Consider the following 16,547-nt stretch of genomic DNA (forward strand, 5'->3'; position numbering starts at 1 on the left):
TAACTGGTCTAACAGGTCTATAGATACTGGATACTGGTCTAACAGGTCTATAGATACTGGTCTAACTGGTATATAGATACTGGTTTATAGATACTGGTCTGGTCTAACAGCTCTATAGATACTGGTCTAACAGGTCTATAGATACTGATCTATAGATACTGGTCTAACAGGTCTATAGATTCTGGTCTAACAGGTCTATAGATACTGGTCTAACAGGTCTATAGATACTGGTCTAACAGGTCTATAGATACTGGTCTATAGATACTGGTCTAACAGGTCTATAGATTCTGGTCTAACAGGTCTATAGATTCTGGTCTAACAGGTCTATAGATACTGGTCTAACAGGTCTATAGATACTGGTCTAACAGGTCTACAGATACTGGTCTAACAGGTCTAAAGACACTGAAGGCTATCGTAATAAAGTGGACGTACATAACAGACGTTGAAGAAATACAATGGTAGAACCAGAGGTAATACTCAGTTCATTCATTTTATTTTGCTCTGGGCATTGAGATACAACCACAAATACAAAGATGATACAACCACAAAGATGACAAGAACAGAAGAGACCAGAACAGACCATTCAGAGAGATACAGCCAGTAAGTCTTCCTGTCTGCCTGCCTCTCTCTCTGCCTGTCTGCATGTCAGTCTTTCTTCCTGTCTGTCTGCCTCTCTCTGCCCGTCTGTCTGTCTTTCTTCCTGCCTGTCTCTTTGCTTGTCTCTCTACCATGCTGTCTTCCTGTCTGTCTGTCTGTTTTCATGTCAGCCTGTCTCTGTCTGTCCTACTGTCTTCCTGTCTGTCTTTCTTCCTGTCTGTCTGTCTGTTTTCATGTCAGCCTGTCTCTGTCTGCCCTACTGTCTTCCTGTCTGTCTTTCTTCCTGTCTGTCTGTCTGTCTGTTTTCATGTCAGCCTGTCTTGTCTCTCTGTCTGTCTTCCTGTATGTCTATCTGTCATCCTGTTTTTCTGTCTGCCTGTCTATCTAGTCAACCACACAACACCACCACACAACAACACTGCAGGGTAACAGAGAGAGATCACTACTAGATTAATGACTCATATCTAACTGATATCTAATATCTAAATGAGTAAATCAAAACAGAGCACTTCAATCCATAAAGAATTATATCAATATACTGCAGAATGTGGTCTCTCTCTACATGAGCAGCAGCTAGGACTACTAACTGTTAAACTGCAGTATGGAGAGATTAAGATAATGGCAGCAGCTAGGACTACTAACTGTTAAACTGCAGTATGGTGAGATTAAGATAATGGCAGCAGCTAGGACTACTAACTGTTAAACTGCAGTATGGAGAGATTAAGATAATGGCAGCAGCTAGGACTACTAACTGTTAAACTGCAGTATGGTGAGATTAAGATAATGGCAGCAGCTAGGACTACTAACTGTTAAACTGCAGTATGGAGAGATTAAGATAATGGCAGCAGCTAGGACTACTAACTGTTAAACTGCAGTATGGTAAGATTAAGATAATGGCAGCAGCTAGGACTACTAACTGTTAAACTGCAGTATGGAGAGATTAAGATAATGGCAGCAGCTAGGACTACTAACTGTTAAACTGCAGTATGGTGAGATTAAGATAATGACAGCAGCTAGGACTACTAACTGTTAAACTGCAGTATGGGAAGATTAAGATAATGGCAGCAGCTAGGACTACTAACTGTTAAACTGCAGTATGGTGAGATTAAGATAATGGCAGCAGCTAGGACTACTAACTGTTAAACTGCAGTATGGAGAGATTAAGATAATGACAGCAGCTAGGACTACTAACTGTTAAACTGCAGTATGGGAAGATTAAGATAATGGCAGCAGCTAGGACTACTAACTGTTAAACTGCAGTATGGTGAGATTAAGATAATGGCAGCAGCTAGGACTACTAACTGTTAAACTGCAGTATGGTGAGATTAAGATAATGGCAGCAGCTAGGACTACTAACTGTTAAACTGCAGTATGGAGAGATTAAGATAATGGCAGCAGCTAGGACTACTAACTGTTAAACTGCAGTATGGGAAGATTAAGATATTGCCTAGGATAATATAGAGAAATCGTAATTGCGTCTTTTTGTAGGCACTCACTCCACCATGGTTTGTTGGACAAAACCTATGGGAAAATGAATGCTTTTGTAAGGTTTTTGGATAAACAGAGAAATAAGGTCTGTGGTAAACAAAGGCTCAGGAGATCGTCGTTTTGTTCTATGAGATCATCTTCACTAGCTAACATCACTTCTTGGGAATTTTGAAGCATTTATGTAATAAAAAAACACACAACATAAAGTTTAATAAAGGTCATGTTAACTGACTGATATTATATCATAAAACACAACATATAAGACCTCCTAAGCCTGTGTTAACCTTAGACCTTATTTTCTGCCTTTATTCCAAAACCCCATTCTTTCTTTATTCATTTTCCCCATAGGAACGACTGGACGAACCAGAGGCAAATCATTTCCTGTTGTTAGGACTACAAGCTGGGGAGCACTATAGGAGACTAATGCTGATGGGACTGAGTAGTGGGAAATATAACATTAGATACGATATATCTATACTGCCATGATATAAACACTTTAAAAAAAGCAATTATATAAACTAAGCATTTTCAAGCATATGTGTTGTTTGTAACCAAATGTTGTTGATTCTGAATTTGTTTTTAATCCCATTGAATTAAAGCATAAATATATAAAATGTACAAACACGCATAAAATATAGATTCTCCACAACGTTTGATCTTTAAAATATTCCTGTAGGGTAAACTAATAAGAAAATTGCCATAGAAAACCCTGTCTGTCTGTCATCCTGTCTGTACTGTACTAATAACATGGGGACAGCTCTGACAGAAAACATCCATATAGTAGAAAGAACAAACAAAACCAAAATGATTGAAGAAGTGCCATACTGTAGAAAATAAAAGAAAGGATTTTCTTGTTAAGTCCAAAGGATCAGCCTTCCTCTTCTTCACTCATCTTCACTTCTGCTCTCCTCAGACTGATTCTGCAGAGGAAAACAACACTATGAGGTCATCAACAGTGGACCTGCTGGGCTGAGACTTCACCAGACCACAGGAATTAACAACCTAACAACCAACTCTCGAATAGCTCAGAGAACAAAGATAAGAGAGAAGAGGAGAGAAAAGCATAACTTACCTTTTCCTCCTGAACTGCAGAAGAGCAGAGAAAGAGAGAAAGAAAGAGAGAAATGGAGAGAGATAAACTTGGAGAGATAAACATGGAGAGAAAGAAAGAGAGAGAGATGAGTGGAGAGAGAGAGAGAAAGAGACATGGAGAGAAACATGAAGAGAAAGAGACATGGAGAGAAACATGGAGAGAAAGAAAGAGAGAGAGACATGAGTGGAGAGAGAGAAAGAGACATGAGTGGAGAGAGAGAGAGAGAAAGAGACATTGAGAGAGAGAGAAACATGGGGATGAAAAGAGACATGAAGAGAGAGAGAAACATGGGGATGGAGAGACATGGAGAGAGATAGAAACATGGGGATGGAGAGAGACATGGAGAGAGAGAGAAACATGGGGATGGAGAGAGACATGGAGAGAGAGAGAAACATGGGGATGGAGAGACATGGAGAGAGAGAGAAACATGGGGATGGAGAGAGACATGGAGAGAGAGAGAAACATGGGGATGGAGAGAGACATGGAGAGAGAGAGAAACATGGGGATGGAGAGAGAGAGACAGAGAGACATGGAGAGAGAGAGAAACATGGGGATGGAGAGAGACATGGAGAGAGAGAGAAACATGGGGATGGAGAGAGAGAGACAGAGAGACATGGAGAGAGAGAGAAACATGGGGATGGAGAGAGACATGGAGAGAGAGAGAAACATGGGGATGGAGAGAGACATGGAGAGAGAAACATGGGGATGGAGAGAGACATGGAGAGAGAGAGAAACATGGGGATTGAGAGAGAGAGACAGAGAGACATGGAGAGAGATGGAGAGTGGGAAAGAGAGACATTGAGAGTCTTCTGTGAGTGTAATGTTTACTGATCATTTGTATTGTTTATTTCACTTTTGTTTATTATCTACCTCACTTGCTTTGTCAATGTTAACATAAACTCAGCAAAAAAGGAACGTCCTCTCACTGTCAACTGGGTTTATTTTCAGCAAACATGTGTAAATATTTGTATGAACATAACAATATTCAACAACTGAGACATAAACTGAACAAGTTCCACAGACATGTGACTAACAGAAATGTAATGTGTCCCTGAACAAAAGGGGGGGGGGGGGGGGGTCAAAAATCTAAAGTAACAGTCAGTATCTGGTGTGGCCACCAGCTGCATTAAGTACTGAAGTGCATCTCCTCCCCATGGACTGCACCAGATTTGCCAGTTTTTCCTGTGAGATATCCCACTCTTCCACCAAGGCACCTGCAAGTGCCCAGACATTTTTGGCGGGAATGGCCCAAGCCCGCACCCTCCGATTCAACAGTTCCCAGACGTGCTGGGATTGAGATCCGGGCTTTTCGCTGGCCATGCCAGCCTCTCTCAGCCTATTGAGGACAGTCTGAGCACTGATGGAGGGATTGTGTGTTCCTGGTATAACTCGGTGTCCCGCAGGTGTGATGTTCGGATGTACCGATCCTGTGCAGGTGTTGTTACACGTGGTCTGCCACTGCGAGGACGATCAGCTGTCCGTCCTGTCTCCCTGTAGCGCTATCTTAGGCGTCTCACAGTACGGACATTGCAATTTATTGTCCTGGCCACATCTGCAGTCCTCATGCCTCCTTGCAGCATGCCTACGGAACGTTCACGCAGATGAGCGTGAACGTTGGTGTTTTTCAGAGTCAGTAGAAAGGACTCTTTAGTGTCCTAACTCTTCATAACTGTGACCTTAATTGCCTACCGTCTGTAAGCTGTTAGTGTCTTAACGACTGTTCCACAGGTGCATGTTCATTAATTGTTTATGGTTCATTGAACAAGCATGGGAAACAATTACAATTAAGATCTGTGAAGTTATTTGGAGTTTTACGAATTATCTTTGAAAGACAGGGTCCTTTTGCTGAGTTTGTTTCCCATGCCAATAAAGCCCTTGAATTAAATTGAGAGAAAGAGAGAGACATATGGAGAGAGAGAAGCATGGTAAGAGGGAAAGAGAGAGAGAGAGAAAGAGACATGGAGAGAGATAGCATCATAAGAAAACAGCAGGTCAAACACCTTTACCCTGTTAGTCTGAAAACATCCCTGAACCCCAGCAGGTTGTCATGCTGACTTACGTTGTCATCCTGATCTTCGTCGCTGTCATCGTCACTGACGACGGGTTTGGCCTTGGAGCGACTCAGTCTCTTCTTGCCTTTGTCCTTGTTATGGTGACGGGCTCCGATGCTGCTACCGCCACACTCCTTACCTAGCATTATCTTCACCCTCACTGAATTAGCTGTAGAGGAGAGACAGGGGGATGAGGAGAGAGAGAGGGATGAGGAGAGAGAGAGGGATGAGAGGAGGAGAGAGAGAAGGGTGAGGAGAGAGAGAGGGATGAGGAGAGAGAGGGATGAGGAGAGAGAGAGGGAGAGAGAGGGATGAGGAGAGAGAGAAGGATGAGGAGAGAGAGAGGGAGAGAGAGGGATGAGGAGAGAGAGAGGGATGAGGATAAAGGGGGATGAGGAGAGAGAGAGAGAGAGAGAGAGAGAGAGAGAGGGATGAGGATAAAGAGGGATGAGGAGAGAGAGAGAGAAAGCATTACAGCCCAATAAATTACATGGTACTAAACAGGCCTATAGATGGCGTGCGAACAGTACAGACATCTACCAGTAGCCAAACTCTCCAAACTCTCAAAATCTCTCCTGGACAACTTTTTAGCCTTAACATTCTCCTGCAGCAATGAAGGTGTACATCTGCAGCAATGAAGGTTGACAAACTTGGCTAATCCAAAAAGAATAGATCATGAAAAATGGTTCGATAATGATTGGAGAAATCTAAGAAAATCATTGAGAAATACATCTAATTAAAAACGAAGAGAACCAGACAACAAAAATATAGACCTTCAATATGGAGAAACACAATACAAACACACTAACAACAGACAAGAAACAGTTGGAAATGAGGAATCCATAGAATCAAACCACTTCTGGGAGAATTGGAAAACATTAAACCTCATCATGAGGGATTGGCTATCCAAAATGGGGAAACGTGGAAAAATCACTTAGCAAACCTCTACTGCAATAAATCAAATCAAATTGTATTGGTCACATACACAATGTTAGCAGATGTTAATGTAAGTGTAGTGAAATGCTTGTGCTTCTAGTTCCGACAGTGCAGTGATATCAAACAAGAAAACTAACAATTTCACAACAACTACCTTATACAAACACATCTAATTAAAGGAATGAATAAGAATATGTACATATAAATATATGGATGAGTGTTGGCCGAGGGTCATAGGCAGGATGCAGTAGATGGTATAAAATATTGTAATGGGATACTTCCTGGGAAGGAGAGGCGGACCAAAACGCAGAGTGGTTATTTAGATACATCTTTAATAAAAAATGAAAATAGAACACTATACAAAAACAAGAACCGTGAAAAACCGAAAACAGCCCTGGTGTAACAAAGACAGGAAAAATCACCCACAAACCCCAACACCAAACAGGCTACCTAAATATGGTTTCCAATCAGAGAGAATGACTAACACCTGCCTCTGATTGAGAACCATATCAGGCCAAACACAGAAACAGACAAACTAGACACACAACATAGAATGCCCACTCAGATCACACCCTGACCAAACAAAACATAGAAACATACAAAGCAAACTATGGTCAGGGTGTGACAGTACCCCCCCCCCCAAGGTGCGGACTCCGGCCGCAAAACCTGAACCTATTGGAGAGGGTCTGGGTGTGTCCGCGGTGGCGGCTCTGGTGCTGGACGTGGCCCCCACTTCACCATAGTCTTAGTCCGCCACATTGTCCGCTTCCATGGCCTCCTAACCACAGCGACCCGTCTAAATGACCCCACTGGACTGAGGGGCAGCTCGGGACAGAGGGGCAGCTCGGGACAGAGGGGCAGCTCGGGACAGAGGGGCAGCTCGGGACAGAGGGACAGCTCGGGACAGAGGGGCAGCTCGGGACAGAGGGGTAGCTCGGGACAGAGGGGTAGCTCCGTACTGGCTGACGACTCTGGCAGATCCTGGCTGACTGGCGGCTCTGGCGGATCCTGGCTGACTGGCGGCTCTGGCGGATCCTGGCTGACTGGCGGATCCTGGCTGACTGGCGGCTCTGGCGGATCCTGGCTGACTGGCGGCTCTGGCGGATCCTGGCTGACTGGCGGCTCTGGCGGATCCTGGCTGACTGGCGGCACTGGCGGATCAATGCAGACTGGAGGCTCTGACTGCTCCATGCAGACTGGTGGCTCTGACTGCTCCATGCAGACTGGAGGCTCTGACTGCTCCATGCAGACTGGCGGCTCAGGCTGCTCCATGCTGACTGGCGGCTCTGGCTGCTCCATGCTGACTGGCGGCTCCGGCTGCTCCATGCAGACTGGCGGCTCTGGCTGCTCCTTGCAGACTGGCAGCTCCTTGCAGACTGGCAGCTCCTTGCAGCTCTGGCAGCTCCTTGCAGACTGGCAGCTCCTTGCAGACTGGCAGCTCCTTGCAGACTGGCAGCTCTGGCAGCACTGGACAGGCGGGAGACTCCGGCAGCGCTGTAGAGGAGGAAGGCTCCGGCATCGCTGAACAGGCGGGAGACTCCGGTAGCGCTGGAGAGGAGAAAAGCTCTGGCAGCGCTGGACAGGCGGGAGACTACGGCAGCGCTGGCGAGGAGGAAGGCTCTGGCCGCACTGGACAGGCGGGAGCACCTGTAGGGATGAGACGGAGAGACAGCCTGGTGCGGACGGGCTGCCACCGGAGGGCTGGTACGTGGAGGTGGTACCTGATAGACCGGACCGTGCAGGCGCACTGGAACTCTTGAGCACCGAGCCTGCCCAACCTTACCTGGTTGAATGCTCCCGGTCGCCCTGCCAGTGCGGCGAGGTGGAATAGCCCGCACTGGGCTATGCAGGCGAACCGGGGATACCATGTGCAAGGCTGGTGCCATGTAAGCCAGCCCAAGGAGACGCACTGGAGACCAGATGCGTAGAGCCGGCTTCATGGCACTTGGCTCGATGCGCGGAGTATGTACCGCACCGGGCTATGCACCCGCACTGGGGACACCGTGCGCTTCCCGCATAACACACTTCCTCCTACCTGGTGTGTCCCCCCCCAATAAATGTTTGGGGCTGACTCTCGGGCTTCCATCCACGCCGCTGTGCTGCCTCCTCATACCAGCGCCTCTTCGCCTTCACCGCCTCCAGCTCTTCTTTGGGGCGGCGATATTCTCCAGGCTGTGCCCAGGGTCCTTTTCCATCCAACTCATCCTCCCATGTCCAGTACTCCTCGCGCTGCTCCTGCTGCCGCTGCCTGTCACCACGCCGCTTGGTCCTGCTGTGGTGTTAGTTCTGTAACGACTCACGTTCTGACCTTTATTTCCTTTGTTTTGTCATTATTTAGTATGGTCAGGGCGTGAGTTGGGGTGGGCAGTCTATGTTTGTTTTTCTATGATTTGGGGATTTCTATGTTTCGGCCTAGTATGGTTCTCAATCAGAGGCAGGTGTCATTAGTTGTCTCTGATTGAGAATCATACTTAGGTAGCCGGGGTTTCACTGTGTGTTTGTGGGTGTTTGTTTCCGGGTTTCGTTCATTCCACGTTTATTGTTTTTGTATTCAGTTGTTCATGTGTACTATTTCTTATTAAAAGAACCATGGACACTTACCACGCCGCATATTGGTCCTCCGATCCTTTTCGCCTCTCCTCTTCGGAAGAAGAGGAGGAAATCCCTTACAAATATAGTATATACAGTAGGGAGAACAAGTATTTGATACACTGCCGATTTTGCAGGTTTTCCTACTTACAAAGCATGTATGATTTTTAAGTAATTAATTTGCATTTCATAAGTATTTGATACATCAGAAAAGCAGAACTTAATATTTGGTACAGAAACCTTTGTTTGCAATTACAGAGATCATACGTTTCCTGTGTGACCAGGTTTGCAAACACTGCAGCAGGGATTTTAGCCCACTCCTCCATACAGACCTTCTCCAGATCCTTCAGGTTTCGGGGCTGACGCTGGGCAATACAGACTTTCAGCTCCCTCCAAAGACTTTCTATTGAGTTCAGGTCTGGAGACTGGCTAGGCCACTCCAGGACATTAAGATGCTTCTTACGGAGCCACTCCTTAAATCAAATCAAATCAAATTTTATTTGTCACATACACATGGTTAGCAGATGTTAATGCGAGTGTAGCGAAATGCTTGTGCTTCTAGTTCCGACAATGCAGTAATAACAAGTAATCTAACTAACAATTCCAAAACTACTGTCTTGTACACAGTGTAAGGGGATAAAGAATATGTACATAAGGATATATGAATGAGTGATGGTACAGAGCAGCATAGGCAAGATACAGTAGATGGTATCGAGTACAGTATGTACAAATGAGATGAGTATGTAAACAAAGTGGCATAGTTTAAAGTGGCTAGTGATACATGTATTACATAAGGATACAGTCGATTATATAGAGTACAGTATATACGTATGCATATGAGATGAATAATGTAGGGTAAGTAACATTATATTAGGTAGCATTGTTTAAAGTGGCTAGTGATATATTTACATAATTTCCCATCAATTCCCATTATTAAAGTGGCTGGAGTCGAGTCAGTGTCAGTGTGTTGGCAGCAGCCACTCAGTGTTAGTGGTGGCTGTTTAACAGTCTGATGGCCTTGAGATAGAAGCTGTTTTTCAGTCTCTCGGTCCCAGCTTTGATGCACCTGTACTGACCTCGCCTTCTGGATGATAGCGGGGTGAACAGACAGTGGCTCGGGTGGTTGATGTCCTTGATGATCTTTATGGCCTTCCTGTGACATCGGGTGGTGTAGATGTCCTGGAGGGCAGGTAGTTTGCCCCCGGTGATGCGTTGTGCAGACCTCACTACCCTCTGGAGAGCCTTACGGTTGAGGGCGGTGCAGTTGCCATACCAGGCGGTGATACAGCCCGCCAGGATGCTCTCGATTGTGCATCTGTAGAAGTTTGTGAGTGCTTTTGGTGACAAGCCGAATTTCTTCAGCCTCCTGAGGTTGAAGAGGCGCTGCTGCGCCTTCTTCACGATGCTGTCTGTGTGAGTGGACCAATTCAGTTTGTCTGTGATGTGTATGTCGAGGAACTTAAAACTTGCTACCCTCTCCACTACTGTTCCATCGATGTGGATAGGGGGGTGTTCCCTCTGCTGTTTCCTGAAGTCCACAATCATCTCCTTAGTTTTGTTGACGTTGAGTGTGAGGTTATTTTCCTGACACCACACTCCGAGGGCCCTCACCTCCTCCCTGTAGGCCGTCTCGTCGTTGTTGGTAATCAAGCCTACCACTGTTGTGTCGTCCGCAAACTTGATGATCGAGTTGGAGGCGTGCGTGGCCACGCAGTCGTGGGTGAACAGGGAGTACAGGAGAGGGCTCAGAACGCACCCTTGTGGGGCCCCAGTGTTGAGGATCAGCGGGGAGGAGATGTTGTTGCCTACCCTCACCACCTGGGGGCGGCCCGTCAGGAAGTCCAGTACCCAGTTGCACAGGGCGGGGTCGAGACCCAGGGTCTCGAGCTTGATGACGAGCTTGGAGGGTACTATGGTGTTGAATGCCGAGTTGTAGTCGATGAACAGCATTCTCACATAGGTATTCCTCTTGTCCAGATGGGTTAGGGCAGTGTGCAGTGTGGTTGAGATTGCATCGTCTGTGGACCTATTTGGGCGGTAAGCAAATTGGAGTGGGTCTAGGGTGTCAGGTAGGGTGGAGGTGATATGGTCCTTGACTAGTCTCTCAAAGCACTTCATGATGACGGATGTGAGTGCTACGGGGCGGTAGTCGTTTAGCTCAGTTACCTTAGCTTTCTTGGGAACAGGAACAATGGTGGCCCTCTTGAAGCATGTGGGAACAGCAGACTGGTATAGGGATTGATTGAATATGTCCGTAAACACACCGGCCAGCTGGTCTGCGCATGCTCTGAGGGCGCGGCTGGGGATGCCGTCTGGGCCTGCAGCCTTGCGAGGGTTAACACGTTTAAATGTCTTACTCACCTCGGCTGCAGTGAAGGAGAGACCGCATGTTTTCGTTGCAGGCCGTGTCAGTGGCACTGTATTGTCCTCAAAGCGGGCAAAAAAGTTATTTAGTCTGCCTGGGAGCAAGACATCCTGGTCCGTGACTGGGCTGGATTTCTTCCTGTAGTCCGTGATTGACTGTAGACCCTGCCACATGCCTCTTGTGTCTGAGCCGTTGAATTGAGATTCTACTTTGTCTCTGTACTGGCGCTTAGCTTTAGTTGCCCTGGCTGTGTGTTTCGGGTCGTTGTCATGCTGGAAGACCCAGCCACGACCCATCTTCAATGCTCTTACTGAGGGAAGGAGGTGGTTGGCAAAGATTTCGTGATACATGGCCCCATCCATCCTCCCCTCAATACGGTGCAGTCGTCATGTCCCCTTTGCAGAAAAGCATCCCCAAAGAATGACGTTTCCACCTCCATGCTTCACGGTTGGGATGGTGTTCTTGGGGTTGTACTCATCCTTCTTCTTCCTCCAAACACGGCGAGTGGAGTTTAGACAAAAAGCTATATTTTTGTCTGATCAGACCACATGACCTCCCATTCCTCATCTGGATCATCCAGATGGTCATTGGCAAACTTCAGACGGGCCTGGACATGCGCTGGCTTGAGCAGGGGGATCTTGCGTGCGCTGCAGGATTTTAATCCATGACGGCGTAGTGTGTTTCTAATGGTTTTCTTTGAGACTGTGGTCCCAGCTCTCTTCAGGTCATTGACCAGGTCCTGCCGTGTAGTTCTGGGCTGATCCCTCACCCTCCTCATGATCATTGATGCCCCACGAGGTGAGATCTTGCATGGAGCCCCAGACCGAGGGTGATTGACCGTCATCTTGAACTTCTTCCAATTTCTAATAATTGCGCCAACAGTTGTTGCCTTCTCACCAAGCTGGTTGCCTATTGACCTGTAGCCCATCCCAGCCTTGTGCAGCTCTACAATTTTATCTCTACTGTCCTTACACAGCTCTCTGGTCTTGGCCATTGTGGAGAGGTCGGAGTCTGTTTGATTGAGTGTGTGGACAGGTGTCTTTTATACAGGTAACGAGTTCAAACAGGTCTGTGAGAGCCGGAATTCTTACTGGTTGGTAGGTGATCAAATACTTATGTCATGCAATAAAATGCAAATTAATTACTTAAAAATCATACAATGTGATTTTCTAGATGTTTGTTTTAGATTCCATCTCTCACAGTTGAAGTGTACCTATGATAAAAATTACAGACCTCTACATGCTTTGTAAGTAGGAAAACCTGCAAAATTGGCAGTGTATCAAATACTTGTTCTCCCCACTGTACATGTGATATGAGTAAAGTAAGATATCCAATCAAATCAAAGTGTATTTGTCACGTGTGCCGAAAACAACAGTGAAATGCTTACTTACAGGCTCTAAACAATAGTGCAACAAAGGTATTAGGTGGATAATAGGCAGGTAAGGAAATAAACCAACAGTAAAAAGACAGGCTATATGTAAACATGATTTAAAGTGACTAGTGATCCATTTAGTAAAGTGACTAGTGATCCATTTATTAAAGTAACTAGTGATCCATTTATTAAAGTGGCTAGTGATCCATGTATTAAAGTGACTAGTGATCCATTTATTAAAGTGACTAGTGATCCATTTATTACAGTGACTAGTGATCCATTTATTAAAGTGACTAGTGATCCATTTATTAAAGTGACTAGTGATCCATTTATTACAGTGACTAGTGATCCATTTATTAAAGTGACTAGTGATCCATTTATTAAAGTGACTAGTGATCCATTTATTAAAGTGGCTAGTGATCCATTTATTAAAGTGACTAGTGATCCATTTATTAAAGTGGCTAGTGATCCATTTATTAAAGTGGCCAGTGATCCATTTATTAAAGTGGCTAGTGATCCATTTATTAAAGTGGCTAGTGATCCATGTATTAAAGTGACTAGTGATCCATTTATTAAAGTGACTAGTGATCCATTTATTAAAGTGGCTAGTGATCCATTTATTAAAGTGACTAGTGATCCATTTATTAAAGTGGCTAGTGATCCATTTATTAAAGTGGCCAGTGATCCATTTATTAAAGTGGCTAGTGATCCATTTATTAAAGTGGCTAGTGATCCATTTATTCAAGTGACTAGTGATCCATTTATTCAAGTGGCCAGTGATCCATTTATTCAAGTGGCTAGTGGTCCATTTATTCAAGTGGCTAGTGATCCATTTATTAAAGTGACTAGTGATCCATTTATTAAAGTGGCTAGTGATCCATTTATTAAAGTGGCCAGTGATCCATTTATTAAAGTGACTAGTGATCCATTTATTAAAGTGGCTAGTGATTCATTTATTCAAGTGGCCAGTGATCCATTTATTCAAGTGGCCAGTGATCCATTTATTCAAGTGGCTAGTGGTCCATTTATTCAAGTGGCCAGTGATTGGGTCTCAATGTAGGCAGACGTCTCTCAGTGTTAGTGATGGCTGTTTAGCAGTCTGATGGCCTTGAGATAGAAGCTGTTTAACAGTCTCTCGGTCCCAGCTTTGATGCACCTGTACTGACCTCGCCTTCTGGATGATAGCGGGGTGAACAGGCAGTGGCTCGGTTGGTTGTTGTCCTTGATGATCTTTTTGGCCTTCCTGTGACATCGGGTGGTGTAGGTGTCCTGGAGGGCAGGTAGTTTGTCCCCGGTGATGCGTTGTGCAGACCTCACTACCCTCTGGAGAGCCTTACGGTTGTGGGCGGAGCAGTTGCCGTACCAGGCTGTGATACAGCCCGACAGGATGCTCTCGATTGTGCATCTGTAAAGGTATGTCAGGGTTTTGGTGACAAGACACATTTTTTCAGCCTCCTGAGGTTGAAGAGTCGCTGTTGTTCCTTCTTTACCACGCTGTCTGTGTGAGTGGACAAATCCAGTTTGTTCGTGATGTGAACACCCAGGAACTAATAGAAAAACGTTCCACCTTCTCCAATGCTGTGCCTTCGATGTGGATAGGGGGTGCTCCCTGTTTCCTGACGTCCACGATCTTCTCCTTTGTTTTGTTGACGTTGAGTGAGAGGTAGTTTTTCTGACACCACACTCCAAGTGCCCTCACCTCCTCCCTGTAAGCTGTCCTGTCGTTGATCAGGGATAGGGAGAGATTGAATATGTCCGCAAATACTCCAGCCAGCTGGTCTGCGCATGCTCTGAGGACGCGGCTAAGGATGCCGTCTGGGCCAGCAGCCTTGTGAGGGTTAACAAGTTTAAATGCTTTACTCACGTCAGCCACGGAGAAGGGGGGAGGGGCGCAGTCTTTGTTAGCGAGCCTCGACAGTGGCACTGTATTATCCTTAAAGCGGACAAAGAAGTTGTTTAGTTTGTCTGGAAGTGTCACGTCGGTGTCCGTGACGTGGCTGCTTTTGTATTCCGTGATTTCCTGTAGACCCTGCCACATTGGGGCGGCAGGGTAGCGGTAGTGGTTAGAGCGTTGGACTAGTAACCGGAAGGTTGCAAGTTCAAAACCCCGAGCTGACAAGGTACAAATCTGTCGTTCTGCCCCTGAACAAGGCAGTTAACCCACTGTTCCTAGGCCGTCATTGAAAATAAGAATTTGTTGTTAACTGACTTGCCTAGTAAAATAAAAAAATAAACATACAACATACGTATTTGAGCCGTTGAATTGCGACTCCACCTTGTACCTGTACCGGCATTTTGCTTGTTTGATTACCTTGTGGAGGGAATAACTACACTGTTTAAATTCAGCTATATTACCAGATCTCTTTCCATGGTTAAATGCGGTGGATCGCGCTTTCAGTTTTGTGCGAATGCCACCATCCATTCACGGTTTCTGGTTAGGGTAGGTTTTAATAGTCACAGTGGGTATGACATCTCCGATGCACTTCTTAATAAACACACTCACTGAGTCAGCGTATAGGTCAATGTTGTTCTCTGAGGCTGACCGGAACATATTCCAGTCCGCCTGATTAAAACAATCTTGAAGCGTGGCTTCCGATTGGTCAGACCAGCGTTGAATGGTTCTCGTCACTGGTACATCATGTTTGAGTTTCTGACTATAAGACGGTGGAGCAAGATGGAGTTGTGGTCAGATTTGCCAAAGGAAGGTCAGGAGAGGGATTTGTATGCGGAAGTTAGAGTAGCAGAGCTCGAGAGTATTAGTGCAATCAATGTGCTGATAGAATTTATGTAGCATTGCTCTCAAATTTGCTTTGTTAAAATCCCCAGCGACAATAAATGCAGCCTCCAGATATTATGTTTCCAGTTTACATAGAGTCCAGTGAAGTTCCTTGAGGGACGTTTTGGTGTTCGCTTGAGGGGGAATGAATGACATAGCAGTGGCCATAACTGAAGATAATTCCCGCATTGGCCAGATGACCTGGTGCAGCTGTCTCCCACTAAGGAGTGTCTGCTGTACACAGATGACCTGGTGCTGCTGTCTCCCACTAAGGAGTGTCTACTGTACACAGATGACCTGGTGCTGCTGTCTCCCACTAAGGAGGGTCTGCTGTATGCAGATGACCTGGTGCTGCTGTCTCCCACTAAGGAGGAGTTTCAGCAGCACCTAGATCATCTGTACAGGTTCTGTCAGACCTGGGCCCTGACCGTTAACCACAGGTTCTGTCAGACCTGGGCTCTGACCGTTAACCACAGGTTCTGCCAGACCTGGGCCCTGACCGTTAACCACAGCTTCTGTCTGACCTGGGCTCTGACCGTTAATCACAGGTTCAATCAGACCTGGGCTCTGACCGTTAACCACAGGTTCTGTCAGACCTGGGCTCTGACCGTTAATCGCAGGTTCAATCAGACCTGGGCTCTGACCGTTAATCGCAGGTTCAATCAGACCTGGGCTCTGACCGTTAATCGCAGATTCAATCAGACCTGGGCTCTGACCGCTAATCGCAGGTTCAATCAGACCTGGGCTCTGACCGTTAATCACAGGTTCAATCAGACCTGGGCTCTGACCGTTAATCGCAGGTTCAATCAGACCTGGGCTCTGACCGTTAATCACAGGTTCTGTCAGACCTGGGCTCTGACCGTTAATCGCAGGTTCTGTCAGACCTGGGCTCTGACCGTTAATCGCAGGTTCAATCAGACCTGGTCTATGACCGTTAATCGCAGGTTCAATCAGACCTGGGCTCTGACCGTTAATTACAGGTTCAATCAGACCTGGGCTCTGACCGTTAATCACAGGTTCAATCAGACCTGGGCTCTGACCGTTAATTACAGGTTCAATCAGACCTGGGCTCTGACCGTTAATCACAGGTCCAATCAGACCTGGGCTCTGACCGTTAATCGCAGGTTCAATCAGACCTGGGCTCTGACCGTTAATCACAGGTTCTGTCAGACCTGGGCTCTGACCGTTAATCGCAGGTTCAATCAGACCTGGGCTCTGACCGTTAATCGCAGGTTCTGTCAGACCTGGGCTCTGACCGTTAATCGCAGGTTCAATCAGAC

General features: G+C 46.2%; 1 protein-coding gene across 1 annotated transcript in view; it reads right to left on the bottom strand.

The window, feature by feature from the left end:
- Positions 1–471: 471 nt before the first annotated feature.
- LOC139389603 (probable global transcription activator SNF2L2) overlaps positions 472–16,547 on the bottom strand; it is a 55,804-nt gene continuing 39,728 nt past the window's right edge. Inside the window, exons 7-8 of the mRNA XM_071136449.1 lie at positions 5,238–5,398; positions 472–3,005 (exon numbers count right to left, since the gene is read on the bottom strand). Of these exons, the coding sequence (XP_070992550.1) occupies positions 2,970–3,005; positions 5,238–5,398 (197 nt within the window). The 3' untranslated portion in view covers positions 472–2,969. The remainder of the gene's footprint in view (positions 3,006–5,237; positions 5,399–16,547) is intronic.

This window comes from Oncorhynchus clarkii, chromosome 30 (assembly GCF_045791955.1).
Source record: "Oncorhynchus clarkii lewisi isolate Uvic-CL-2024 chromosome 30, UVic_Ocla_1.0, whole genome shotgun sequence".
Taxonomy (NCBI): Eukaryota; Metazoa; Chordata; class Actinopteri; order Salmoniformes; family Salmonidae; genus Oncorhynchus; species Oncorhynchus clarkii.